Source organism: Halichoerus grypus, chromosome 2, assembly GCF_964656455.1.
Source record: "Halichoerus grypus chromosome 2, mHalGry1.hap1.1, whole genome shotgun sequence".
NCBI lineage: Eukaryota > Metazoa > Chordata > Mammalia > Carnivora > Phocidae > Halichoerus > Halichoerus grypus.
The window spans coordinates 102150584-102177690 of NC_135713.1; the positions used below are offsets into that span (position 1 = coordinate 102150584).

Below are 27107 nucleotides of genomic sequence, written 5' to 3' on the forward strand. Positions count from 1 at the left end.
CATTCATGCTGTTTACAATGTCCTGTTCCTCCTTCAAGAACTAGAAGAAAACTCATGAGCTCTAGGAAATCTTTTCTGACTGCCGCTCACAGCTTTCCCTCAATTCAAAATCAATACCCAATACCACGCAGATACTGTTTACCATATAATTTATTATTGTCTCGGCTTTATTTATTTGCTAATTTTATTACATTCTTGAAGGTAAGCACCCAATCCTGCAAGTTCTATTCCTTCATGCCTAACATACTGTTGAGTGCATGGTACACCTTCATAAGTAAGTAGAACACAGTTTTAACAATGCAGACATTTTGGGCGCCTGGGTGGCTCAGTTGGTTAAGCGACTGCCTTCGGCTCAGGTCATGATCCCGGGGTCCTGGGATCGAGCCCCACATCGGGCTCCCCCTGCTCTGTGGGGAACCTGCTTCTCCCTCTGCCTCTGCCTGCCACTCCCCCTGCCTATGCTCACACTCTCTCTCTCTCTCTCTCTCTCTCTCTGTGTCAAATAAATAAATAATATCTTAAAAAACAAAACAATGCAGACATTTTACTTCAAAAGATCATCTGGTCCTAACCCCTTATTTTACAAAATAAGAGAAAAATTCTAGTTGAATAATTATTAAGTAGTAACCATGATAACAGTAATCATAATTTAAAGGAGCGCTCCAATTTGTCTGATATTCCTTAACTGGCTGTGTGGGGAAAACTTTTCATCCATTATCTCATTTACTCCTCAAAAGAATCTGGTATGATGGATATTATTTTGTTCTCCCATTTTCAGATGAGGAAGCGGAGGCTTTCTTTGCATGAGTAAGTAACTGGCCCAAAGTCACAGCTAGTAAGTTTCAGATATGGATTCATGCCCCTTTTAACTGGGACCAAAGGTAATTTATAGATGACTGATGTCAAAACAAACAAACAAAAACTATAAACAGCCTCGAAAATTTCTGATAGAAATCTACCACCTCTAAAAGCCTTGGTTAAAAAAAATTACATAGTACGCTTTATGTGACTAAAATACTCTGAGAATAATTATGGCAACTGGTCTTCCCAACCCTTTTCCCCTCTTCCAACATCCTTAAATAGAGTAAGAAGTACTACATCCTCCAAAAAAGAAATTATTCTTTAACACTTGAAATTCCTGGGACTAGGAAGGTGTTAATTACCATCCAGAAACTCAAATGCATAACAAAGCTCAAAATGTAGACATTTTAAAACCAAAGCCCTTAATGCTCAAAAATCAACCTATTTCCTTCTGCTACTGCAGACAGACACACAATGCCCTGATTTCCACTGCCATCATTCCACTTCATCTCTGCAACCGTGAACTCTGGTCAGTGTAGCTTCTTTTCCTCTCTGAACAGTGGATTTCTAAGGTCTCAAAGACATTTACTCTTCAGATAGGTAAAAAATGAAAAAAAAGGATCAATCCTAAAATGTTTATGGTCATGAGAAAAGAAGACCATCTGCTCTGAGATAGCTCTGGGCTGGTTTTCCCAGCAGGGGAGCCCAGGTTTTATAAACCTTATTCTCATTAGAAAAAGGTAGAAAAATTGCTGAGAATTAGTCAAAAGGATTTTCAGGCCCTAAAGCAGACTAAAACAATGTAGTTTAGAATTATATGCGGGTTTTTGGTAGTTGGATAATCAGTGCATGCAGGTCATTTGGTTTGTTTTTTAAAGGAAGATAGAATGTTACAATACCTTCTGGTTTTGAAATTTATTAGATGCTATGCCTACCACTATTTACCCTCACATGCTCAAATTTTAAGTACAATCTTTATGAACCTATTTATTCTGGATCAGCAAAGCTTCTGATAGAAAATGACAGCTCATCTAGAATAAATCTTCATCATCCTTTTGTGCGGAAATGCCAGAGGATTTGAAAAGTAATCCTCTGTACTCTCCTGTGTTCTTTCCTTGTGTACCTCTCGTCTCCCCACATCGTGTCCCTGATGCTTCCATATCAAATTGATTTTTATTTAACAGAGGCCTTTACCAGCTCCACAAATAACTGCTCTGTGGTCTTTGAACTATTATTCCTATCGCCCACTTTGCTTCATTCTTTGTTCATTTACTGTGTTACAGCATTCATACTGGGGGACAGACAGGTGAGCATATTCTGAAAGTGAAAGCCTATTTAGAAATTCCCAGTGGACAAGCTTAGCCAATCAGAGGCACATTACTTACCTTTGATTTCTTCTTAACCCTTTACTCTTATTCAAATAAAACAGATTTAAAAGCTTGTTTTCCTATACTTAAAGCACAAAAGGCTTTCTAAGACTGAGAGAAAAAAAAAAAATCCAGGCTATGGGGGGGGGGGGGAAGCCAACTCCTTGAGCAGACAATGATCCCCTTATGTCTGGTCCATATTTTCCCCATAGCTTTAATGTAATTCTGTTCTAAAAATGAACTTCCACTGAAGACACGGATAGAGGACCGCCTAATAATAATGCTTTGCAAGTAATGAGGAATGATGTCATTGGTGGAGGGATTTTAGGATTGAGAAATGGCATTCAAAAATCTCAGACTAAATGGTAAAGTGACGTTATAAATAGCCTTGAGGGAAAATAAAAATAATTGCTTAATTTGATTAAGAGAACATTTCATATACTCTCATTTAACTAGATGAGAAAATCTATAGCAGTAGAGGCTCTGTGTTAAGTGGCTACCCAAGAGCTGGTTGATGGCAAAGCCCACTGCACAACACAGTCTACTTTACTCTTCCACCACTCCATATTGCTATAGGAAAACTAAACATTTCTACCTGATCACACTTCTTTCGAGATTACACAATACCGACTCAGAACAAAATCAATGCCCTCAGAAGATTTGGCAGCTGGTTTACCATAAATTGTTTCTGACCCCCACAACATGGGCACCTATAATTTGCAAGAGTTCTTTACTACAGCTCGGGTTATTGAATTCAAAATGATACAGTGCAGATTCTAAAGCAATGTGCTTATAATGAAAGGTCACCGGCTACACAGATGCACATTTCCATTTGCTATTTATTGTCCAGGTAACATATCCACACAGCTAACAGTGGCTTCCCCTATCACTTCCTAATGTTAGAAAAGATTTTTAGGCCCTTCTAAAATTTCGAGTACTGCAGTGTTTTGGGGAGAAAAGGAGTTGACCTTTAAAACCTACCTGGTAACATGGCTGAACCTATTCACATACACATTAAAGCACCAGATAACTTCTTTACAGGAGTTTAATAACTTCCTCTTAAAGTCTATCCGAAAAAAAAAAACAACCCATGATTCTTGCTCAAAACAAAACAACAAAAAGACTCTCACTACCATTGAAAGAAAATCAGCTAACTTACAGTGTGATTTATAATGCACTGCATGGTGGGGCACAGTATTTCTGAAAATGCCAAGGGAGAATGAAATGAACACAGGAAAAGAGAAAGAGGAACAAAAGCACATGCTGAGTGGAGTCCTTAGAACACCAGAGACCAGGAAGTCCATGCTGTGTATAGCATGATGCTTCAGTACCTCATCAGTTAAAACTCTTTGGTGTGGCCCAAGAAAGACCCGGTATACTCCAAGCTGTGTCTACTCCAGCAAAATTCACCTCTTAACATGATGAAACCATCCAACTTATTCAAAGCTGGTTTATTTCTTCCCCTCACACACCAAGAGAACTTCCATGACTCCATCATAAGGATTATGAGCCAAAATGAGTTGTCCGGAGGAGCTTGGGGAGGCGGCACCCTAGGCACTTAATGAAGGGTTATGACATCTGGAGTCCACTTTCAAATATTCACCATAGGCAGTGTAATCTTAGGTATTGGTTAAAATCATCCCCTATACATAGTCAGTGGCCCTGATCACAATTTACTCCCCCAGAGTGGTCAACTAGTCTTACATAAGAGGTATCTACATTTCGGTCAACACTAGAGAGTCTGCCAAATAGCATAATGAAATAGGTTTTCATCGCTGAAATCAAAATCAGTGGCTTCCTGATGGGCATAACGGATGGTACAAACAGGCTGTCATTGTTGGAACTAGTGGCATTTAAGGTAAGTGGGCAAAATCAACCTAGAGACATTCTTTACCCTTGCATGACCAGGGCTTACGACTCTCGGGCAGCCTGTAACTTGTACGTACCCTCAACACTGGCACCTGATGACCAAATGCTCCACGGCCTCCCGTCCAGGAGCTAGGTCGGAGGAGCCCTGTTGTTTGACGCCTGCTACAAAGGTGAGAGAACCCTGCCCGCAGGAAGTCGTCAGGTATTCGACCTTGAGTGGAACTTTCCAAAAAGATTCCGCTGGAGCAGTTAAAAGGCCAGAGAGCAGGGATCTCACTGGGTTTAGATGACTGGTGGCTATAGGAATGTTTTGTGCCTATCTGCTTGTACGTGTGTGTTCAATGAAAGTCCATATACAGCAAAACTGGCCCGTGACTTACTTGAGGTGTGTGGGATTAGCAAGCCTTTACCCAAAACCTCACCCACATTTCTGTGGCTACTGCTATTTATCACACAGAACCTAAGAGTTGAGCATGACCCATCACTTCTTGGCCTTTTGACTAAGATCAAGTGAAGAGTTGAGCATGACTGCATCGGCTTAAGACTATTCTCAACAGATATAGAACACATAACTGGGGCTCTGGGGCCCACCCTCACCAAGCTGTACGTTTTCAGGAGTGGTATAAGTCTGTTGTTAAGTGCAGCCGTTATTATGATTTAAAAATATCTAAACGTACAGTTAAATACATTTTATTGAAAACAAAGGTAAAAGACACTCAAAACCGATCTGCTTCCTAATTATGCTGCTCCGTTTTACTAGGGTTTATGTCCATTGCATCTGGACGGTAGACGAACTAGGTAATAGTGCTCTAGGAGGCTTCTCTTATCCCCGCTGTGAGGTTGGTCGTGTCACAGGGTTCTTGAAATTGGGCTGTGGTAAGAATATCCACAGAAACCAGCAAACGCTACCGATCAGGGATCTGTTGGTTCTCAGAGCTGGTTGCTAAACCCAGAACTCCACGGGTATGGACGGTCTTGAATTAATAGAGCAGACTTTGCTTCCTCCAAGACCTTCAAATACACCAGCATGTATAAAAACCCACAACCTCCTTTGGCACCGAGGGGGCACACCACCATGCACACGTGCCGCCTGGGGCAGCGGGACACACTCACTTTTGAAGCAGCTGGGTCCACTAGTCTCTGCCGATGTCGCGCTGAGTTGAAATGGCTCTTCGGAGACTGCCCTTCCTGACAGCGAATGGAAGATGGGGCATGAACAAGAGATGGGAAGGGGAGAAGGTGGGGCATGGGATGATGGGAAATGGTCAGAAAAGGGAGAGGGACAGTGTTTAACGGCACTGTACTTGTTTCTTTTAGCCGATATCCAATAATAAAAACACGTTTTCCCCCACAGAAGTGCATGCCATGGTCAAGTCCTTTTGTTAAAAACAGCCTGATATATACACGTGTGAGTAATAACTTTATGGACACAGCCCAGTACCCAGACATTTCCCATCAAATCTTCATTCTTCCCTTATCTGACACTGTCTCTAATTCTATTTTAAGGATACTAAGGAGACTTGGAACCTGATTTCCCTGAACATGAAGTCAATCTCCCTGGAAGAGCAAAAGGCATTAAAGGGGCAACTCTCACAAGAGTTAGACTCGGGACCCATGTGGATATCACCAAAATGACATGGGAGTCATCGTCTTCCTCAAAAACATGAAAACTCTCCCGCCTCTCTGTACCATCCAGGCTGAATTCCTGGTGTCTGGCAGCCACCAAAATTTCTGTCCCTGAATGCAATTACATTTTATTGGCACCAACAGAGACTGAGCATTAAGTTAATAATTTAATCTATGTAGAAGAGTGGTCTTTCCTTAGACCAGTCCCATTAATGCTCTTCTACATATAGAGGACACATGGATCCCATAGAAAAACTTAACACTTCCCCATTGTTTATTCCATGCCAAACACATACACCCCCCCCCAAAAAAAATTCCAAGAAATTTTATTTTAAAGGGCAAATTTAGAATAGGGGTCCACATAAATCGTACAGAGTTTCGCTTCTCCATTCTTTCAAGAACTTAAGAAGCAAACATGATCGATCCACTGTGAGAATCAACTTGAGTGATGAGGAAATGAAAGCAACAGAGAGAAGGTCTCAAAAAATCCCTGGGCTTAAAGCCCCTGGTCCAAGTGAGAGACTACACAGGGAGCAGAACGCCCCTCCCATGAGTGTTAGCCTTAGCTCAGCTCTGTTGACAGAGCAAAGTACAGGACCTTCTACTTAGGTGGGAATGCAGTTATCTTTATTACAATACTTAAGAATTCTTTTTCTTCTAGGAATAACAGCTCTATTACTTTTAACACGTGGATCAATCACATCCACTTGAAACACCAACAATCACTACTTCAGTGTCCAAAGTATAATGCTTACCTTTCAAAAAGGAAATGTCATTAAGCAGCAGACCGCAAGTCAGAATTATGATTTTCCTAGTAACTGCCCTGCCAACACGCATTCTTTCCCTACTCTCTTCTGAAAGAATCCAAGGAAATAAGTTTTAAATCTCAGCTGACCTAGAAAATGTACCGAAGTTTTAACAGCAAAAATGATGCTCATTAATTCACTGAATATTTGGCAAAACAAAAACAAACACAAAATGTATGACTTCCCACTCAAAAGAATCAATAGTTTTGCAGGAGAAATAGCTTTATACTTTTTAAAAAAAGATTTTACTTATTATTTGAGAGAGAGAGAGAGAGAGAGAGCGTGGGGGGGGAGGGGCATAGGGAGAGGGGGAAGCAGGCTCCCCACTGAGCAGGGAGCCCTACTATGCAGGACTCAATCCCAGGACCCTAGGATCATGACCTGAGCGGAAGGCAGACGCTTAATGGACTGAGCCAGCCAGGCACCCTTACTCTTTGTTTCTTAAATTACGAGATTATTTTTTTAGCTGGATTTGAAAATTCTCCTTTAACTTTAATGGCTTATCAGAAAGTGGTTTTAATATTTTTTCTCCCTAAAAAAAAAGGCATTAGATATAAATAAATAAATAGCCTCATTAATATATCTGGAGATCTATCTGCCCTTATTAACCTCCCTATGAAATGATTACAACTGATTTAAGAGTTCCAATGCACAGTGCCAGGCTTCCACTTATGAGGAAAGAAATTAATCTTGGCGTTAAATATACAATTACAGTCAATGTGCAAATTAACTAAATCCTAGGCCTGTGGTTTATTGCTCTTCTTCTGACTGAAAGGTGAAAATTTTTTTTTTTTTTAATTAGCTAATTGCACCATAAACTCAGCAGGGGGCAGATGTTGATATTAAAACTAGAATCTGAATCTTAAACTCCCACCCCTGTGGAAGGCCAGTTTAAAGAGAGTAAGCACATCCTTCAAGGAGGGGGGTGAGGGGAAGGGAGTTGGGTTTTTGAAACCTGGTTTCCATTTTATCTCATTTACCATCAAGGACAATGAATCTGTGGCAATGGTCTGCTTGCAGTGAACAAATATGTGTATGAAATAATCAATACATTTACACAGATTCTAGTAATACATCTTAATAGAAACCAAAGAACAGCCTGGAGGATTGATGTCATTTTAATGAATTGCATATGGAGTGAAAATAAAGGAATTGTGAACAGCTCACACCAAGTTTTTCCTTCCTATGACTCATATCTTAAACTAATCTTAATTTTCAATAGAATAGTTGCATTGTATTCTACCACTGGAAAAAAAAAAGTTAGTTATGGTCAGTTACTCACATATTCTGGAATCAGTTTGATACTGAGGCTTTGTGGAAAGATCTACATAGCTAGGTACTGGATAAAAATTTTTGAGAAGAATTTAATGCATTAGAAACTAGACATGCCTGCTTCTTCACTTTAGGGAGACCTTCATTTAAAAGCTTGTTCTTTCCTTTTTCCAGTCTTTTTATAGAGCAGATTCCCTGACACAACCAGGGGAAATACAAACGATTCATCCTGGAGCACAAGCAGTTATATAAAGTCAATTATGAAATACTTGACATTTTTTAAAAAGCAAACAGCCTCTTATTAACGGTAATGCAGGAAACCAACATCTTATATAAAAAAAAATTGTACATATAGTTTTCCATGCTCAAGAAAAACAGTGAATTCTATTATTCAGGCTAACGTTAAAGGCAAAATATGTGACTTCATTTTTCTTTTCCCAAACTTTGAGTCCCAAGAGGCCATTGTTCCTCCAAAATGACAGCCTTCAGACTCTGGTATCTGTCATTCCAGACTGAGACATCAGTCTCCCGGTAGCATTTACCTCCTGGCAAATTCCATCAACATCAGCAAAATAACAGATCGGACCTGGGTGGCCCAGGGGGCTCTCCACGGAGCAGCTTATTTACATATGTAAATAGGGGCTCTTTACCTGCAAGGGGAGGGGGCAGGAGAAGGAGGGGTGGAAGCCTCAACCATCAGTTTCGTGGAAACAGAAGTACATTATATTGCTTAGGTCAACTTAACCAAAATCCTCTTGCTTTGATAACCACCACTAATAAAAGTAGCAGCCCTCGGTTATGTAAATAAACTATTAAAAAATGACAAAGGAAGTGCTGACATGTGCATAATCTGGAAACTTAACAAGACATATTTCATCTCTGTGCTAAATGCTTTCATCAAGCCTTCTCCTGTTAAGAAAGTCATTTTAGAAATTATAAACATCCCTTAGCACTGCAGATCATACTTTTTAAAGAAATTATTGTTCCCTAAACATTACAGACCTGATAGCATAGTACTTTAGCCTAATTTGCACCACACAAACACTCTTAAAAGAATACTCTGTGGAAAACAATTTATCAGGCATGAACTAATGGGTGTCCGGTGAATTTAGTGGCTAGCATTGGATTATTAAAGTAACTAGTACTTTACGTCATGTATAAAGTACTCTATCTCAAAATTAGAGCCACAAGTTTTAAATGCAGTGTATCTGTAATTTTGGCATTAATCCCATTATTGTAAAAAAGAAAAACCAACTATCACTGGACATTTCCAGCCTAGATATTTTAATGTAAGAAAACAAACAAAATAAACATAATGGTTTCAAGGGCTCCCAGACAACTTCCCAAAAGTCCATTCAAAACAATTTTAATTCTGGCAAGAATCACATGCATTCTCAGGTAATAAAATTTTTCACCAAACTCTGAGACATCCTTTTGTCTGAGATGAATACATTTCACCCCCAACTGAAGCTCTTGCTAAACAGCTGACTAAAATACAACAACGCTCCTGCAAAGAGTCTCTAGTAAAGGAGACCCTTCAAGTCCATCAAGCAATCCAGGACCACACAAAGTCAAGAAACTCCGTGAAAATAAATTGATTCAAAGAATTCACAAGCTAGGGAGATTTAACAATTACCAAGCATATCAAAGTAAGGATCAAAAAACCCAAATGAACATGAAAGAAATGTGCCCCTTAGAAGCGAGAACACATTTTCGATGGGGACATCGTACAATTCTAAAACCCATGGCACTAATCCCACTACCATTTATGAAAACCTCTATAATTCATAACCTTGTAAAGATGAAAGTACATCATTTCTTTTTCTTTCAAACTTTTGGCTCAAGAGTCACCAAAATAGGGTAGTGGAAGGCATACTCTCACCTGTGAAAGCAAACCCTAACACAGTGGCTAACTTTTGTCACTGTGATGCTCGGCGAGAAGTAGATTTCACATCATTCAACAACACGTGACAGCACCATGAGCAAAGCACCCTATTTGCTCATCTAGTCTAGTTTCTTTTTAAACAAATGCCGGGCTCTAGCTACCACATCACATGGATTTGACCTACAGTTCAAAACCACAGCAGGTTTTAGCGGCTCTTGGACTGTGATAAGACTGCAGTCTTCAGACCCTGATGCTTTAGGGTGTGTCCCAAACTTCAATCATTCACTTAGTAATTTTTCCCATATCCAAGTACCTTGTCTGCTGTTACATCTACTATGTATGTTATTTATTCTTTTAATTATTTTGAAAGACAGCTCTTTTTTAAAAAAAAATTAAATACTTCAATTTTTAATGATAGCCTAAGTAACACTATCTTGAAATCTTGGCTTTGTTGTTCCAGTTACGTTTTTTTTTAAGATTTTATTTATTTATTTGAGAGAGAGAGAGAGAGACAGTGAGAGAGGGAACACAAGCAGGAGGTGGGGAGATAGAGAAACAGGCTCCCTGATGAGCAGAGAGCCCACCAAGGGGACTCGATGCTAGAACCCCGGGATCACGACCCAAGCCGAAGGCAGACGCTTAACCGACTGAGCCACCCAGGTGCCCCAGTTACATTTTTTCTAATATATATTAAGATAACTATATTGAACACTACATAAAAATCTCTGTGTGCTGACTATACTCATCCGTGCACAACCAGTGGTGCCCACCCCAGCTCGGGTGGCAGGGAGAAGCCCAGGCTCCACAGTGGGTATCTGGAGAGAAGGCTGGGTGGTGACCACAAACCAGCATTTATGACTCTGCCCTAACAACATCTCCCCCCCAACCCCAACTAACTACTCTGAGATGTTAAGCAAATTGCAAAATTGCAAATTTTACAAGCCCATGACCCAATTCTTGTCCTCTGTCCCCCAAACCTGCTCTCCTCAGTGGACCTCATCCCCATCCTCCCGTACCTCCAACATTCACCCAACTGCTCTAACCAATGAGCTGGCATCAACCCTGCTCTCTCATTCGTAATCTCAGTTCCCATGGGCCAGATACCAACCCCCCACTCACCCATATTTAATCCATCAGCAAATCCTATCGGTTTTCATTTCATAACATATTTCAAATTCAACCATTCTCACTTTTACCATTATCCACCTCATCCAAGCCACTTATCTGTATCATTTGCAGGGCTGCCATAAGAAGTTACCACAAACTGAGTGGCTTAAACAAAAGACACTTACTTTCTCACAGTTCTGGAGGCCCCAAGTCTGAGATCAGGGCTCAAATCCTTCTGAGGGCTGTGAGGGAAGGATCTGTCCCAGCCTCACTCCTTGACCTCTAGATGACCCTCCTCTTCCTATGTCTTTAAATGCTATATTCTCTCCATGCAGGTCTGCCTCTGTTCCCAAACTTCCCCTTATTATAAGGACACCAGTTACACTGGATCAGGGACCACCCTAACAACTTCCTTTTAACTTGATTACCTCTGTAAAGACCCTGTCTCCAAACGACATCACATTCTGAAATACAGGGGCTAAGGCTTCAATGTATTTGGGGCAGACAATTCAACACATACCACCATCCAAGTCATCCAGAATCCAGTGATACCTCACATCCCTTCTGCTATTTTTGCCGTTGGCAGGGTCTATGCTCCCAGTGGCAGACAAAGCCACCCTGTACAACATATGCAATATTCCTTTTCTCCAAACCCTCCAGTCCATTTCCCTTCTTCTCACACCAAGTCCTTCTAGGGCCTGCAAAACCCAGCCCTGGGTACTTGTCTGGATCCTATGCTCCCCGCCCCACCCCAACTCCCACTCCACTCTGGCCACATTGGTCTCTGTGCTGTTTCTAGAGCTCTTCAAGCACATTCCCAACTCATGTTCCCTGTGATTCCCTTCACTAGAAAACACTCCTACAAGTATTGTTGCAAAGCATGCCCATTCACTGTATCCAGGAATGCTCAAATGCCCCCTCCCCTAAAAGACCATCCCCACCCCTCCCTTTCCCCTTCTCCTCCTTTACTTCTTAACAGTTACTACTCTGTGACATTATATTGTACATGTATGTGTTCATCTTTTTTTTCCCTCTAAGTTCCACAAGGCTGGGAGTTTGGTCTCATTTATTCTCTGCCTGGCACCTGATGGATGCTGGATAAATAATTATCAAACCAACAAATGAAGCAAATTTATATACATGATGCACAATTATACCAGCTCATTCATACCCAATGTTTCAGCCGGGGTTCCTGCAGCAAAAAGAGTGCATAACTCAGACTGGGTGGTTTGAGACAAAAATTGGATAGTGAAATTATTTACAAAGAAGTAAAAGGAGTAGGGCTCCTTTCTCACTCCTAGGCCAAAAGAGGCAAAGGGAGGAAGCTGCTTCCAGAAAGTGTAGGACAGAGCCAGGTAGAGAGGTCACCTGACAAGTGCCCTTACTTTCAAAAGAGCATTCAGCCAGGCTGGGCTAATGCCACAGGAAGGAAGCCAGAGAATGGCTTCTATCGTATTCTCCATTCCCCCTTCTTGCTTCTAAAGCTCCTGCCCACTGGGCCTAACCCAACCTGACACCAAAGAGCATGGAGCCCTTTGATGCAAGTCTGCAGAGGAGATGGGTAGTGGGAAGAGCAGAAGAAAGAAAAAGAGAGCAAGGGAGGTGGGAGGGAGGAAGAAGAAAGAAAAGAAAAGAAAAGAAAAGAAAAGAAAAGAAAAGAAAAGAAAAGAAAGAAAGAAAGAAAGAAAGAAAGAAAGAAAGAAAGAAAGAAAGGAAAGGAAGAAAAGAGAAAGAAAAAAGAAAGAGAAAGTGGAGAGGTAGGGAGAAGACAGAGGAGGTAAAAGGAAGAGAAGTGGGGAAAGAGAGAGAGTGGGAGAGAAAGAGGGTGGAGAGGAAGAGGAGAAAGAGAGAAAGGCAGAGAGGTACAAACTGATTTGGAAGTCAAAGAGAGGCTATAAAGTACCCACAGGGCAACTGAGCCAAAGTTAACACTAGCAAGCACAGGGACTGCTTCCCTTCTCTCTTCCCGGCCCAGTCCTGACTCTGAAACAGCACGTGCTGTTCTACCTGTAAAATTGCCCTTGCATAGGGGCGCCTGGATGGCTCAATTGTTAAGTGTCTGCCTTCAGCTCAGGTTGTGATCCCAGGGTCCTGGGATCAGAGTCCTGCATCGGGCTTCCTGCTCAGCGGGGAGTCTGCTTCTCCCTCTGCCCCTCCTCCTGCTTGTGCTCTCTCTCATAAATAAAAATAAAATCTTTAAAAAAATTTTTTTAAATTTCCCTTGCTAAATAACATCTGACAAAAGGTTAGTATCCAAAGTATATAAAGAACTTATGCAACTCAACAGCCCAGAAACAAATAACCCAATTAAAAACTGGACAGAAGACATGAACAGACATTTCTCCAAGGAAGACATCCAGATGCCAACAGACACAAGAAAAGATGCTCAACATCACTCAGCATCAGGGACGGGGGAAATAGGTGAAGGGGATTAAGAGCACACTTATCCTGATGAGCACTGAGTCATGTATACAATTGTTGAATCACTAAACTGAACACCTGAAACTAATATAACACTGTATGTCAACTATACTGGAATCAGAAAAAAAGACCACTACCCATAAAAAAAATTGCCGTTGCCGAATGGCACACGGTACACACATGAGCACCGAAGCTCGATGGACGTGCCTGTGTGTTTGAAGGGAGCAGAGGCAAACAATTTAAGCAGAGAAGCCAAGTGGTACTTTTCTTCTTGGGCCCTTGCTTCCCAGAAATACTGAAGGGGTGATCTAGGTATTACCTGTAAAGCACCACGTTATCTAATGGCGGGGGTTTTGCCTTTGTCAAGGTCTTACATGAAATGCGATATTCTGAGGGCTGCAGTCTCAAGTCAAAAGAAAATCCTGGGATTGGATTCCTGAGGAAATTCTTACTTTGAATTCAAAATCACTTCCCAGCCCAAGTACACTTGAGTTTACCTTTTAAAGTTATTCAACCTTAGGAAAGGAGAAAAGCCAGTCTGCACTGAATCCCCTAAAATTCCTTGCAGAAGGGGGCTCTGGCACCCTGAGGGCCAGTGGGAAATGCAGACCCGAGGGCCAGTCTCCTCCCACCCCGGATGGGTGATGGCAGCCGGTCCCGGTCACTTAGCCCTGCTGGACCTCAGCACCCACCCCTAGGAGTAGGCATGATGCATCCAAAGGTCTGAAATTCCAAGATCCTCTAGGAACGTGAGCTCAGTACAGTACAGATCAAAAATATACAGGAGACCCTGTTTTATTTTATTTTATTTTATTTTATTTTTATTTTTTAAAGATTTTATTTATTTATTTGAGAGAGAATGAGAGAGAGCACATGAGAGGGGGAGGGTCAGAGGGAGAAGCAGACTCCTTGCCGAGCAGGGAGCCCGATGCGGGACTCGATCCCGGGACTCCAGGATCATGACCTGAGCCGAAGGCAGTCGCTTAACCAACTGAGCCACCCAGGCGCCCCAGGAGACCCTGTTTTAAAAAGAACTAAATTCAATTACTGGGCTCCTGTCATAGTTCAAATTGCTTGTAGTCTTAGTGCTATGTGTGTTTTGGGAATCACAGTATTGACTTGCTATTTGGAAATGTTTACGCTTACTGCTGTTCATAGAGAAATGTCTGGGTCTCTGACTGTATTCTACCCATCAGTCAATGATCCTTTGTTAGAGCATTTCAGAACATTATATATTGATTCAAATTAATGAATTTTATGTCAACGGCCAGTTAACATATTTTACCATAGACAATAAGTTTATGGATGTAATTACTGTCTTGAGCTCCAAAAACACAGCACAATTACACTGCAGCACATATGTCAACCCACTGAAGTCACTTCAACTTAGAAAAAAAATCTAATGCTATCACATGCCACACATTTAATGAGAAAAATTACAAGATACCTAAATTAAGAGAACCAATTTTCCACAGGGAAATGTGGGGGAAAAAATTTAAAAGTAAACCAATTTTCTGAAGGCAAAATAAAGTTTTAAACATAGCTCTGAGTTGTACCCAAAGCAAATTATTGCCAGCAAGTAATATGGCTCTGATAATTAGACTTGATTGGGGTTTAAATTAAGCAGGGGGATGCACCAGACTCCTCAAAGCTGTTTTGATTTGTTTCATCTGTTCTAGCAGGCATGGGGAGAATGGCCAGGGGCCCACGCAGGGAAAAGCAGCCCGGCTTTGCAGACTGAGGTAGGATGGTGTTCAACTGACCTCTCTGGCAGTTGCTTACCTCAAAGATTCATGGGTGAAACAGATTAAGGGCCTATATATCCACCCCGATCATAATTATAGCATGGAAACCTGATATAACACCGCTAACCCATAACACAATGACAACTGCGTCTTTTACCCCAAGCGTACTCGCTACAAATCCTTGAGTGGGAATACAAATAAAAGGTCATCTCGTCACTCTCTCACATTAAGAAGGCTCTGGATGCTTAGAAGACATGAACTTTTAAACAGGTACAAATAGAAGGATCCTCAAGTTCAAGTCATCGTGCTGTAATTCCATCTTCTACTCTGTAACCAAAACCGTCTTTGATCTGGAGAATATAAAAAAAAATTGCATTTTGGCTTCTTTACTCGTAGTTCCTTGCTACGCTCTGGCCTGTGAGGTGCATAGAGCAGATGTGAAAGGCACTCTATCATGGTGAAAAAGGTCCAAAACACCCACACGTTTGCATCTGTCAAATGGGACAGACAACAGCTGCCTCCAGAGGGTGTGAGAAGAAATAAGGATGTGACCTCTCCAGAACATGCCTGGCATGAGTCAGCAGATAAATGCTGGCCATTCAAGGTACTGTGATGGCTCTCTTAACTGCTGCTTTGTAGTGTCTCTAACAACCACCCAGCTCACTTCTAGTTATAAACTGCATGTAACTGATTTTGTGAGGACTTTGAGTATTTTCTCCATTTGTGAGTAAGCAAAGCAACAGAGCTTAGACCCAGGAATTCCAGGCTTTGGGAAGACCACAGATGACTCATATTCCCTGTCCTCACATGAAGAAATCCCAGAGAGCGATACCTCCAGTGATCTCAGATAAGGCCAATCCTGAGCTCAATAAGCTCTTTGGAAATAACTGAGCAGTGACGAGAGTCGAGAAGCAGATGGCTTCCTGGCCTGCTTTCCGAGCACCAGACCCTGGCACTGCGTCTGGGGACCCCATCCATCATGTATCCTGCCTGCGCTCTAAAAGCGACGTCCATCCCCAGTGACACAGTGACTTTCCCATGCTTTGAGGGCACTTCCACTCTGATTGTCCCAGACACCCACAGGAATGCAAAAGAGGAAGGAAACATGCTAAACAATCCATGTTTTGTTTTGTTTTTCTTTCTTTTTTTTTTTTTTTTACAGTCAGACGATGGGAAGTGGTGGGAGGGAAGGGCTGAAGCATGGGGCAGAGAACGCGGGCAGATGACAGAAAGACAGAAGCCTCGGAGGAAGTGTTTGGGGGAGAAAAACAAGGCCACGGACGAAAAAAAAAAAAAATACTCCAGCAAAAAAAGGAAAAGGTGTTCTCTGCCAAGAAAAATGTGCTAATCTTATGCAGCTGAAACAGATATTTAAAGAAACATTGTAAGACTTTTGTCTTTAACTCCTTAACACTTAATCCCGAAGGAATCCTTATCCTCACTCCTGAAGGAGTAAGGGGTATTCCATCACTTACAGCCATGAGCTACACCTCTCCAGACGTGAACCTCTCTTCTTGTGCAGTCACTACAACAAAAAACCAGCATCGCATATTTTATTGTCTCAATCAAACTGCAAGGTCCATAGAAGAGAATAAATATTCTTGTGAACCTGAGTTTTTAAATACCTAACAGTTACACGTCACACCTACTGTGTGCAAGGCTCTGCTGGACATTACGTGTATTAATTACTTTATTCCTCATAACAGCTTTATAAATTGGGCAGTGTGAGTATGCCCATTTTACAGATGACAACATAAGATATAAAGAGGTTTAAAAAATGTGCCTGAAGTCACAGAGCTGCTAAGAAGCGGTGCTGGGATTCAAAGCCAGACAGATGGGCCACAGAGCCCTGCTTTCGATCACTACCCCCAAGGAACCTCTCACAGGTCACAATCCATCAGTAACTAGATGTATCCGATGAGTTATTCAAAGCAGTATGGATTAATCAGTTTGGCTTTTTAAGTTCAGTGACCTCACGCAGTCAGAGATGTTTTATAAACGACACACAAATACCTCCTAAAACCAAAACCTTACCACTCTATGGTAAGTCCAATTCTAGGACAGTCTTAAAACAGTGTGCCCTGCAATCTCAGCGATGTCCCAGTTTCTAAGGGAAAGAGCCCGTATGCAGGGCAGCACAATGCTCTCCCTGCAACCACTGAGGCCACTCACACTCTGAAGGGTATGAGAGGCTCACAGACCATTCTGTCCCCATGAGATATGAGATATTCTCCTCCTTGTATTTAAGTCATTCATTTCATATGACATCACACTCAGTAACTAGCCTTCACGGGGCTCCCAGTGGCTACATTTAATTCATTCCTTAGTATCACTGCTTTCTAATTATCTCTGAATTTGATAAAAATCGATGGTAAGACAAAAATGCCCCTTAGAAAACTGTAACATAGCCTAAAGATGTCAATGAATTAAAAGTTAGCCAAGACAAAGCTCTCTAATTTGGTCCTATTGTTGTTGGAGGAGGAGGGTTTATGGGGAAGGTACCAGGTTTGGGGAAGAGGGGAGGGAAAGAAGGACAAAGGCGCTGGGAGAGAGAACCAAGAATCAGGGAAGCCACTGACCTGTATCTTAAATAAAGGTATGAAGCCAACATCAACTCCACTATTTTGCTACCCAAACGTAGCACAGTTTTAAGGAATACCAAAAGGCCAAAAAGCTCCAATATGGAGAGCAGAATAAGAAATTTTGGGTGCCTGGGTGGCTCCGTCGGTTAAGCGTCTGCCTTCGTCTCAGGTCATGATCCCAGGGTCCTAGGATCAAGCCCTGCATCGGGCTCCCTGCTTGGCGGGAAGCCTGCTTCTCCCTTCCCCACTCCCCCTGCTTGTGTTCCCTCTCTCTCTCTCTGTCAAATAAATAAAATCTTGAAAAAAAAAAAAAAAAGAAATTTTAATGTATGTCTAACAGTGATTACAAAAGGTAAGATTAAGGACTATAAGAAGTTGATATAGCATTGCTATGACTTAACAACATACTAGAAGTCCCCACCAATGCAGTTAGAAAACAATGAAGCAAATGATTGGGAAGGTATTCTAATTGCAGCTGACAATGTTTCTACTAAAATATGAGATCCTACAGACATTATTTTTTGAATGATTCAAGGAGCTCAAAAGAGATTTTAGATACAAGATCACATACAAAATAAACAGTATGTGTATACACCAGCAATAACCAACTAGAAAACGTAAAAGGGACAAAAAAGAATTCATGATAGCAATAAAAGCCGTAGTGTATCTAGAAACACATCTATTAAAAGATGTAATAACATATAAGTGGCCGAAAGGTAAATGAAAAGATGCTCATCATCACTAATCATCAGAGGAATGCAACCTAAAGCCACAATGAGATATTATCTCATACTTGTTAGAAAGGCTATTATCAAAAATATAAGGGAGAAGTGTTGGCATGGATGTGGACAAAAGGGACCCTTGTTGGTGAGAATGTCAAGTGGTGCAGCCACTATGGAAAACAGTATGGAAGTTCCTCCAGAAATTAAAAATAGAACTACTATATGACCCAGCAATTCCATTTCTGGGGACATATTCACAGAAAACAAAATCACTAACTCGCAGAGGATCTGCACTCCCATGTCACTGAGTATTATTTACAATAGCCAAAACATGGAAACTATCTAAGTGTCTAGTGACAGATGAATGGGCAAAGAAAATGTGGAAAGGAATATTACTAAGCCATAAAAAAGGGAAATCCTGCCATCTGCTACAACATGGATGGACCTTGAGGGCAATAGGCTAAGTGAAATAAGTCAGACATAAAGACAAATATTGTGTAATATACTTATATATGCAATCCAAAACAAACAAACTCATAGATACAGAGAACAGTTTGGTGGTTGCCAGAGGTAGGGGGTGAGCGAGTGATCAAAAGGGTGAAGGTGGTCAGAAGGTACAAATTTCCAGTTAGAAGATAAATAAGTTCTGGGGATGTAAGTCACAGCAAAGAGACTACAGTTAACAACACCATATTGTATATTTGAAAGTTCCTAAGAGGTTATATCTTACAAGTTCTCATCATGAGAAAAAGAAACTATGTGCGGTGATGGATGTTAAGTAAACTTGCGGTGATCATTTCACAACATAAACATATATCAAATCATTATGCAGTACCCCTTAAATTAATACAATGTTACTTATCAGTAGAATAAATGTCCAGAAAACATTGTAAAACAAAACAAAAAGATAAACAAGATCTATACAGTAAAAATTATAAAAACAGTTTAATGGGTACAAATGAGTACCAGAACTAATGGAGACATAAGTCACATATGGATGGGAAGACTCGTATATACCCAAATTAATTGAAGAGCCACTGGAATTCTAATAAAAATTCCAAGTAGATTTGTTTTGGTGGAATTAGGCAAATTGTTTCTAAAATTCACTTCAAAGCCTAAATAGTCAAAAATATCCAAATCCCTTCTGAATAAAAGCAGCACAAAAATAAAGGACTTACCCTACAGAAGTCAAGCTTTATTTTAAAACCGTACTAATTGAATCATGTGGTGTTCACTAAAGAATAAACAAACAGATTGGGGCAACTAGAGAACCCAAAAACAGACCCTTGCACAGATGGGAATGTAGTAAAAATAGAGACAGAGTACCAAACAAAGAAAAGATACACTAACTCAATAAATGATACAGTAAAAACTCACTTTCCACCTGGAAAAATATATGAATTTAATCCACGCCACAAACCATACTTAAAAAAAAAAAAAAAAAAAACAGATGAGTGAGAAAGTTCATGTCAAAACACAACTTTAAATATTTTGCAAGAAAAAGTGAAGTGGGAGGTATTTTTTAATCTATGAATAGGAATATACATTCCTAAACAGGTATGAAAAGTAAAATTCACAAAAAAATATCAATAAATTGGACTTCCTCATAACTGAAGTCCTCTATATGACAAAATGACATCATAAGCTTTACAGAAAGGGGCAGACTGAGTAAGATATTCCTAATGCATAAAATATAGGAGTTAATAAAAAAAAAATAATGGGCAAAAGATAGGACCTAACAAATTAGAGAAGTGAAACCCAAAAAGGCCACTAGACATATGAAAAGATACATAACCTCTTTTAGCGTAATTCTTTTAAAGAGAGCAAAATAATCACTTAACACCCATGAGAAAAGCAAAAGTCAAAAAAAAAAAAAAAAGGTCTCCAAACAGCAGGTGCGGTGAATACGAAAGAAAACCACAATCTGGTGTAGACTTGTGCATTGGTTCAAGCACACAGACAAAAGTTTTAGCAGTCTCTATTAAAGGTGAAAATATGTATCTAATAGGAACCAATAATTTTGGTTCTTGGCACACACCCTTGGATCATCCTTACATACAGGAAGCAAGAAATCCATACACAGATGTCCACTGAAGCATTCCTGTAACAGCAAATTTAGAAACAACTGACATGTCTATTATTAAGGGAAAGGATAGAAGAAACTGTGGCCTATTCTTAAGATGAAATGCCAGTATTTAAAATGAATGAACGAAATCTGTGTGAATCAACATAAATCCATCCAAAAAAATTCTGAGTGAAAAAAAGTTACAAAATAGAGATGAGACAAAAAAAAAACAACTGGAAATACACCAAATTTACGAAGGGGGGTTACTTCTGGGAAGGAGGGTAGATAAAGAAACAAAGGCCTGGGAAGGAGTTTTCAGTCATGTTATGGATGTTTTAATGTTTATTTTTTTGTTATAATGTTCAATTACTTTTATTATAGCTACTATCTGAAAAAAAAAGGACAAAATGTACACATGTCTTAATTCTAGATGTCCAGTATAGAAGTGTTGTATTATTCTCTATTCTTTGCAGTGTTTTAGAAACTTTTCAATTTTTTTTAAAAAAGCACAGACGGTTGCTGGTCATCTAGGTCAATATTCAAAACAAGGACATTCCAATTTCATACAAAGCACAATCAAAAGATTTTCCTACGATAATATAGGCATAAGGACTGTCTTTGTGCGATGCACAGCATTTGATTCATAATCAGATAAAAAGATAATCAGATTTAAAATCAGAAAGGCAATCAGTCAGTATGTGTCTTCCTGATAAAGACAACACACCGGAATTTCTAATCTTTTCCTCCAGACAGCACTGACATTGACTGGCACATGTGAGGGCAATTAATAACCCTTCAAAACTGAGATCGGTATCTTACTTTTCCTTACGTTCAAGTGGAAACAGTAAAATAAAATAGCACAGAACTTGGAGAAACTACCGCACAAAAGGATTTACCCCTTCAAATTCTAGGTAAGGGTCAGACGGTGATCTCCTGCACTTTCCCACCCTGACCATCAAGGGCTACCTCTGATCCTACTTGCTCCCAGGCCTCCCCCGCCCCGCACGTGCAGCAGACACCGTAGCTGCCTCGCATCCTGTCCCTGAGAGTCGTCCTACATCCCTTCCGATTTTAGTCTCTCCTTCAGTGCGGATCAGAGCAAGCTCAGACTCACCTGATGCTAACAGCGTTCATCTCAAACACGCACACGCACACGCACATGCACACACACTGTGTATTTTTCTAATTCTGCCCCAGCCACTCTCCAAGACCACGGTAGCCTGTAGGGGCCAGAGAGAGGAGGAGCTAATCCCTCAGGGACAAGCTTCAATCAGCGGGGCAGAGGGGCTGGTGGTGGGTAAATATTCCAATATTCGATGTGTGTCCCGGAGGTCCCCGTGGAATGACATTTCCAGTGCCCACTGCTGCAATCTCAGATTGCCTTTCCTTCCATATGCCTCCCACATGCCCGCACAACCTTGTATCCAGCTCTGCTTCCCAGAGGAGGCAAATAAAGAGAACCATCTAGTCCAGCTCTGAATGCCTTTTTTCTAATTCATGGGTTCTACTCTTTTTTAAATACTTAAGTGCCAAAGAACGTATGTACTGCAGATGCAGAAATAAACAAGGTAAGACCCCAGTCATCAAGGAACTTACAATCTTGTGAGGAAGAACACACACACACACACACAGACACACACACAGACACACGGACATACACGGTAAATGTGACAGGAGCCGATGTCAAGGCACATAAAAGATAATCATGTCCTGAAGTAGGAGTGGTTGCCTCTGTCTGTGGAGGGGCTCCGAGTCCATACATGCTCCCTTTTCCAACGCTGGTAGGCAGCCTCTAAAGTGGCTCCTAGTGATCTCAGTGCCTGGTGTGCATACCATTTTGAAATCTCTTCCCCCTGTGTGTGGAGTTGTCATGTTATGAGCTGCCCTGTGGGGAAGGCCACGTCACAAGGAGCGGGAGATGGTCTCCCAACAATACCCAGTTAGGAATGGAGACCCTTGCTCCAACAACCTGCAAGGAGCTCAATCTTACCAACAACAGTCGTACCACTTATTGACCAGAAGCAGGTCCTCCTCTAGTCGAGCCTTGAAGTAACTGTGGCTCTAGCCAGTATCTTGATTTTAGTCTTGTGAGAGATCATGAGACAGATCGCCCGGCTAAGCTGCATCTGGATGCCTGGCCCACAAAAACTATGATGTCATGTCTGTTCGAAGCAGCAACATTTTGGGAAGATGTGTTATGCAGCTACGGCTAAACAGCACACACACCAACCACAATTAAAAGTCACCAGTGCTATGGATATAGTCTAGACAGAGCATGTCTGAAGTCTAATTCTAGTTCCTACCCATATTCATTAAATAAGCATTTACTATGTGCTAGACCGTGTGGACACAAGGTTAACTTTAAAAAAGATACCGTCCCCCTGCCTTCTTGGAAAAGGCAAGCTTGCAAAATTCCTGGTAAACCTATTTATGCAACTTCACTAGCTTATTTTAAACTATGACTTGTTATAAATGTTTAATTTCTGCTGACTCTGTAGGCAGTTTGTTAAATATATAATTAAATGTCTTTGCTATATTAATGTACTTTGTGCTTAGTGCAATATACCTAAGGGTCTGTTCCATCTGCTCAAAACATAAGTTATATATTTAGAAAATTTTCTTCTCCACAAAAAATTCTTACAGGAATCAGGCCTTTTCCTTCCATTCATTCAAAAAACTATTCCCACAGGCAGAAAAGCCCGTGAAGCAGTGAGCTGGAAAACTTTATGTCCAAACATTCTGTAACATTTTCCAAATTGACTACTTGGAAGTCTACATTCTCCTCTTAGTCTCTGATGAGACTCAGGACCCACTGTGCAAACTGAGGACAAACATTTAAATATTTCTTAATATTACATAGGTGAGACTTTCATCTTTTGTGACAGAAACTTTTCCCCTTCACGTGACACCAACTAGAAAGAACAAACTGATAAAAGCAGGAGCATTCTCTTGCTTATCCATAAAATATTTCTTTAGTCCTATTTGTTTATTTTTAAAAATCCCATGAGCTTTCCCACAGCATCACAAACAGCTCAGGGAATACTTAAAAGGAATAGGCCCATTTGGACAAAGAGAAAAAGAAAGATAAGGGGAAATGATTTTTCAGTGAAAATTTACACGTACACAGGCACACTTGGATCTCTCAAATCCATATGACTAGAAAAATTAAACTTATCCTAGGTTTATTTTTTAGAATGTGACTGAAATTATCACACTGGTTATGCAGCCTTATCAAACATGCTTATTACTACCTTCTCACCCCTACAGTTGTCTTTAACCAGCCATGGCTTTAACAGATGTTAACTTGCACTAGAAGGGATACCTTGACGCTCCACCAGTCTTGGAGTAAGGCCATGGAACAAAGGAACCAGAATGGGGCGGGCAGGGGGAGGGTAGATCACAGAAGAACTTAAGATTTATTAACCATCCTCTGTTAAAGTTGCTGTGGGCTTCAACCAGAAGACACCACCCACTATGACACTGTTAAGAAGAGTACGTCACCCAAGTTTGTTTTTCAATTTCAAATGTGGCAGTATTGTACTGTTCATCTCAACATATTTTCCCCATACCCCTGTCCTCACTCACCAACAGGAATATAATGGCAATTCTGTTTAGGGAGAGAAAGTCATTTATACTTTATTAGGGTGTCCTCTGTAGAATACCAAGACATATCCATGCAACTTTTGTAAACTTACTGCACACAATTGAGCTTTGCACATCTATGCTGCAATCATACTTTCATGTAGAAGATTTAGCTGTGTTTCTAATTTGGGGGGAAAAAATGTAGTGCGAATTAATTGCTATCAGCTATGCAAAATGTCTCTCAGCCCAATCCCTCTCACCAAATCACCCCAGAGTAGTAAGGAAGGACTAGACCATGGCAAAGGGGTTACGTACAAACTGTAGCGCCAAGGAAATACAGGTTTATATCCACACAAACCAGCCCGATGATGTCCCAGCATTACCGAATGTGTCTGCACTTCATTTTCCTCTTCCATAAAATGGCATTAATAATGCCTAGCCAGGTCATTTTGAGAATTAGGGCTAATATACATACAATGTCGAGCAGAGCATCTAATATTTAGTAGGCATCCATTACACTATGGAAGGTTATTATTATTATGTATTTCCAAAATATTTCACCACATTGAGCCCAATACTAGAACGATTAACGGAACCTGTTATTCATTAAAATAACAGGAGTTTAGCTAGTGTCAGGTAACTTTAATAGGCTCCACAATAAGGAGATCAGAGCAGGTAATCCTCCAGAACCTCTCTAGCTCTAAATTAACAATGCAATAAAATTAGGTACCACTTGGCAGATCTGTCAACAGTCAAAAGGAATGGTATAGATAGAAACTGTTTTTACAAAGAATTTTTCCACCATTAATTACTGTTAACCTTCTGAAGGAAATCTGCACCAAGATACTGCGAACACAGAGAGACCCAACAGAGAGAAGGGGAGCACACGCTACAATAATCCAGTGATATGTGGTGCTAATAAAAACAGAAAGGGTTTTAGATATGTAGCACAGGTTTTCAACATATTAAGAAAATGGTGACTCTAAAGAGTCATTTCCCGAGGAACGAAAGAGACAGCAAGCTGTAACAGTGTCTCACACAAATTAAACTGTCCTCTAAGAGCAATGGCCAGCACAAAAGGAATGCATCTGAGGCTACTTGCAGCATCCTCCTGGCTCATGCCATGAGTGTTAAATTTTGCGTAACAAAACTTTGTAACGAACGGGTTGGTTCAAATTGCCTGGCAGCCTAATCAATTACACTGCTGCCCCCACCCGCTCTCCTATTAAACCCTACTTAAGATGATGCTGTATTAGATTCCTTTTCTCTACTCCCAGCCTTTCTGCTGAGTCTTTATGTAGGTAGATAGCAAGATAAATAGGTAGGATTATGGTTCTTATACACGAAAAAATAGGGCCAAGATGGAATACTCCGCTGAAGTCTCATTTGTTTTTACAATGATTTTAAACCATTTTAAATTATAGAAGATGGAGATTACCATCTATCGGGAAAGGTACAGCATGCACTGAGGAGAGACACTGCCTCTATGGGAAAGAGAAACCCTCCCCATTTGAAGAGAAGATTCTTCCCGCCTGGGAAGCAATTTTACAAGGTTTTTTCCAAAAAAAATTAATAAAAGAGGCTTAAAATGCATTATATATATATATAATACAAACTGTAGCACATATATATATTGTCAAGGGCTAGGTTCCAGATGACCTTAACTATGTGTTTTTGAGCCATTCTGTTACGAATGTATTTTATGTGTTTTTTCTTAATTTTATGTGTTTTTATAATCAGAATAGGAAACTTAAATAGGAAAGAGAGGAAAAGCTATGTGTGAAATAGAGGAGACTCTCTCAAGGTCCATTCAGTTGTTAATGGGGTCTGCCCTCTGCCTGGAGCAGTCTATCGCCTTCCCCTTCCTAGGTTTATTTTTCAGAATGTGACTGAAATTATCACACTGGTTATGCAGCCTTAGCTTATTACTACCTTCTCATCCCTACAGTTATTCATATATATGAGCCTAGATTTGAAAGGAGTCACAAACACAAGGTTCAAAGGTTACAGTTATGTTCTGTTTAGGGTTTCCAAATAAAAATGGAATTTGAATACCCTTAAAGCATGACATACGTTCTCCAGTTTGGCCACAGTCCCCACCACTCCCTATTGTGCCCCTAGTTGGCTTTACAGATGTATCTTATGCCTCTAGCCCCTGAGGATATTTTTGTTTGCCTTCACAGTCTTAAAATATAAAATGAAATAGTGAATAAATATTTATTCAAAGTCTAGAAAATGATGGGGGGGAGCAACAACATGGGACAGGCTTTTGCAATTAAGTTAAATCAGAAGATCCACTCAAGGATCTTAACGAACTTTCTGAAATGGGATCCTTTGTTAAGCAAAGACTACTTATTTAAAAAGTTAATATTTAGAAGTTCAATATAACCACACAAAAGAACTCAAGCATTTGCTATGCATAGGAGGGCAGAGTGAACAGATTATGAATGCAAACGCTTTGATTCTGATAGTCACTATTTTGATAACTTGAGTTCAGTCACTTTATTTCCCTGAAACTCAGTGTTCTTAGCTGAAAGATGAAGAATTAAGCTAGATTAGATGTAAGGTTTCTCTCTTGGACTTAAAATTCTATGCTTCTCTCATTCTCAGTATCTCAGACATTAGCTGTTTAGAAAAAGGGACACTTTTCTTACAGAAAAGCTCGAAACCTGGACCCTGGAGGACTCCAAGCAACAACGAAAAGCAAATCAGGCAAATTCTTTACCTGGAATTCTGCAGTGAGTTAGAAGATGTGCAGGGACAAGAATCTTAAATTAACATCTTTATTCCAGCTGATGTAACCACTACAAATAATTGCCTCATGCCTGTGAGGTAATATGCTTTTTTGCCAAGGACCCCATTAACAACTGAATGGACCTTGAGAGAGTCTCCTCTATTTCACACATAGCTTTTCCTCTCTTTCCTATTTAAGTTTCCTATTCTGATTATAAAAACACATAAAATTAAGAAAAAACACATAAAATACATTCATAACAGAATGGCTCAAAAACACATAGTTAAGGTCACCCAGAACCCAGCCCTTGACAATAACCAGCTTTACTGATCATTTACCACGTCTGACCATGCATTTTGGGATCTAACAGGCAGTAAGATAATTTTCTTAATTTCATGAAGCTTACAGACTCTTGGGGTGGAGAGAGAGACAAGAGAACAGACAATTAAGATGTGGTCTGATGGGGACCTTACCCAGGCTTGGGGGTTCAGAGTGGAAACCTGCTCTCTGGGCAAAAGTACGT

General features: G+C 40.5%; 1 protein-coding gene across 11 annotated transcripts in view; it reads right to left on the reverse strand.

Annotated features, from left to right (window-relative positions):
- MAST4 (microtubule associated serine/threonine kinase family member 4) overlaps positions 1 to 27107 on the reverse strand; it is a 550957-nt gene that overhangs the window by 275829 nt on the left and 248021 nt on the right. For 6 of the 11 annotated variants that reach the window (XM_078067252.1, XM_078067257.1, XM_078067251.1 and 3 more), the window contains one exon: positions 5151 to 5225. The exons of the other annotated variants lie outside the window; for them this stretch is intronic. In XM_078067252.1, the coding sequence (XP_077923378.1) occupies positions 5151 to 5225 (75 nt within the window). The remainder of the gene's footprint in view (positions 1 to 5150; positions 5226 to 27107) is intronic. 11 annotated transcript variants of the gene reach the window in all.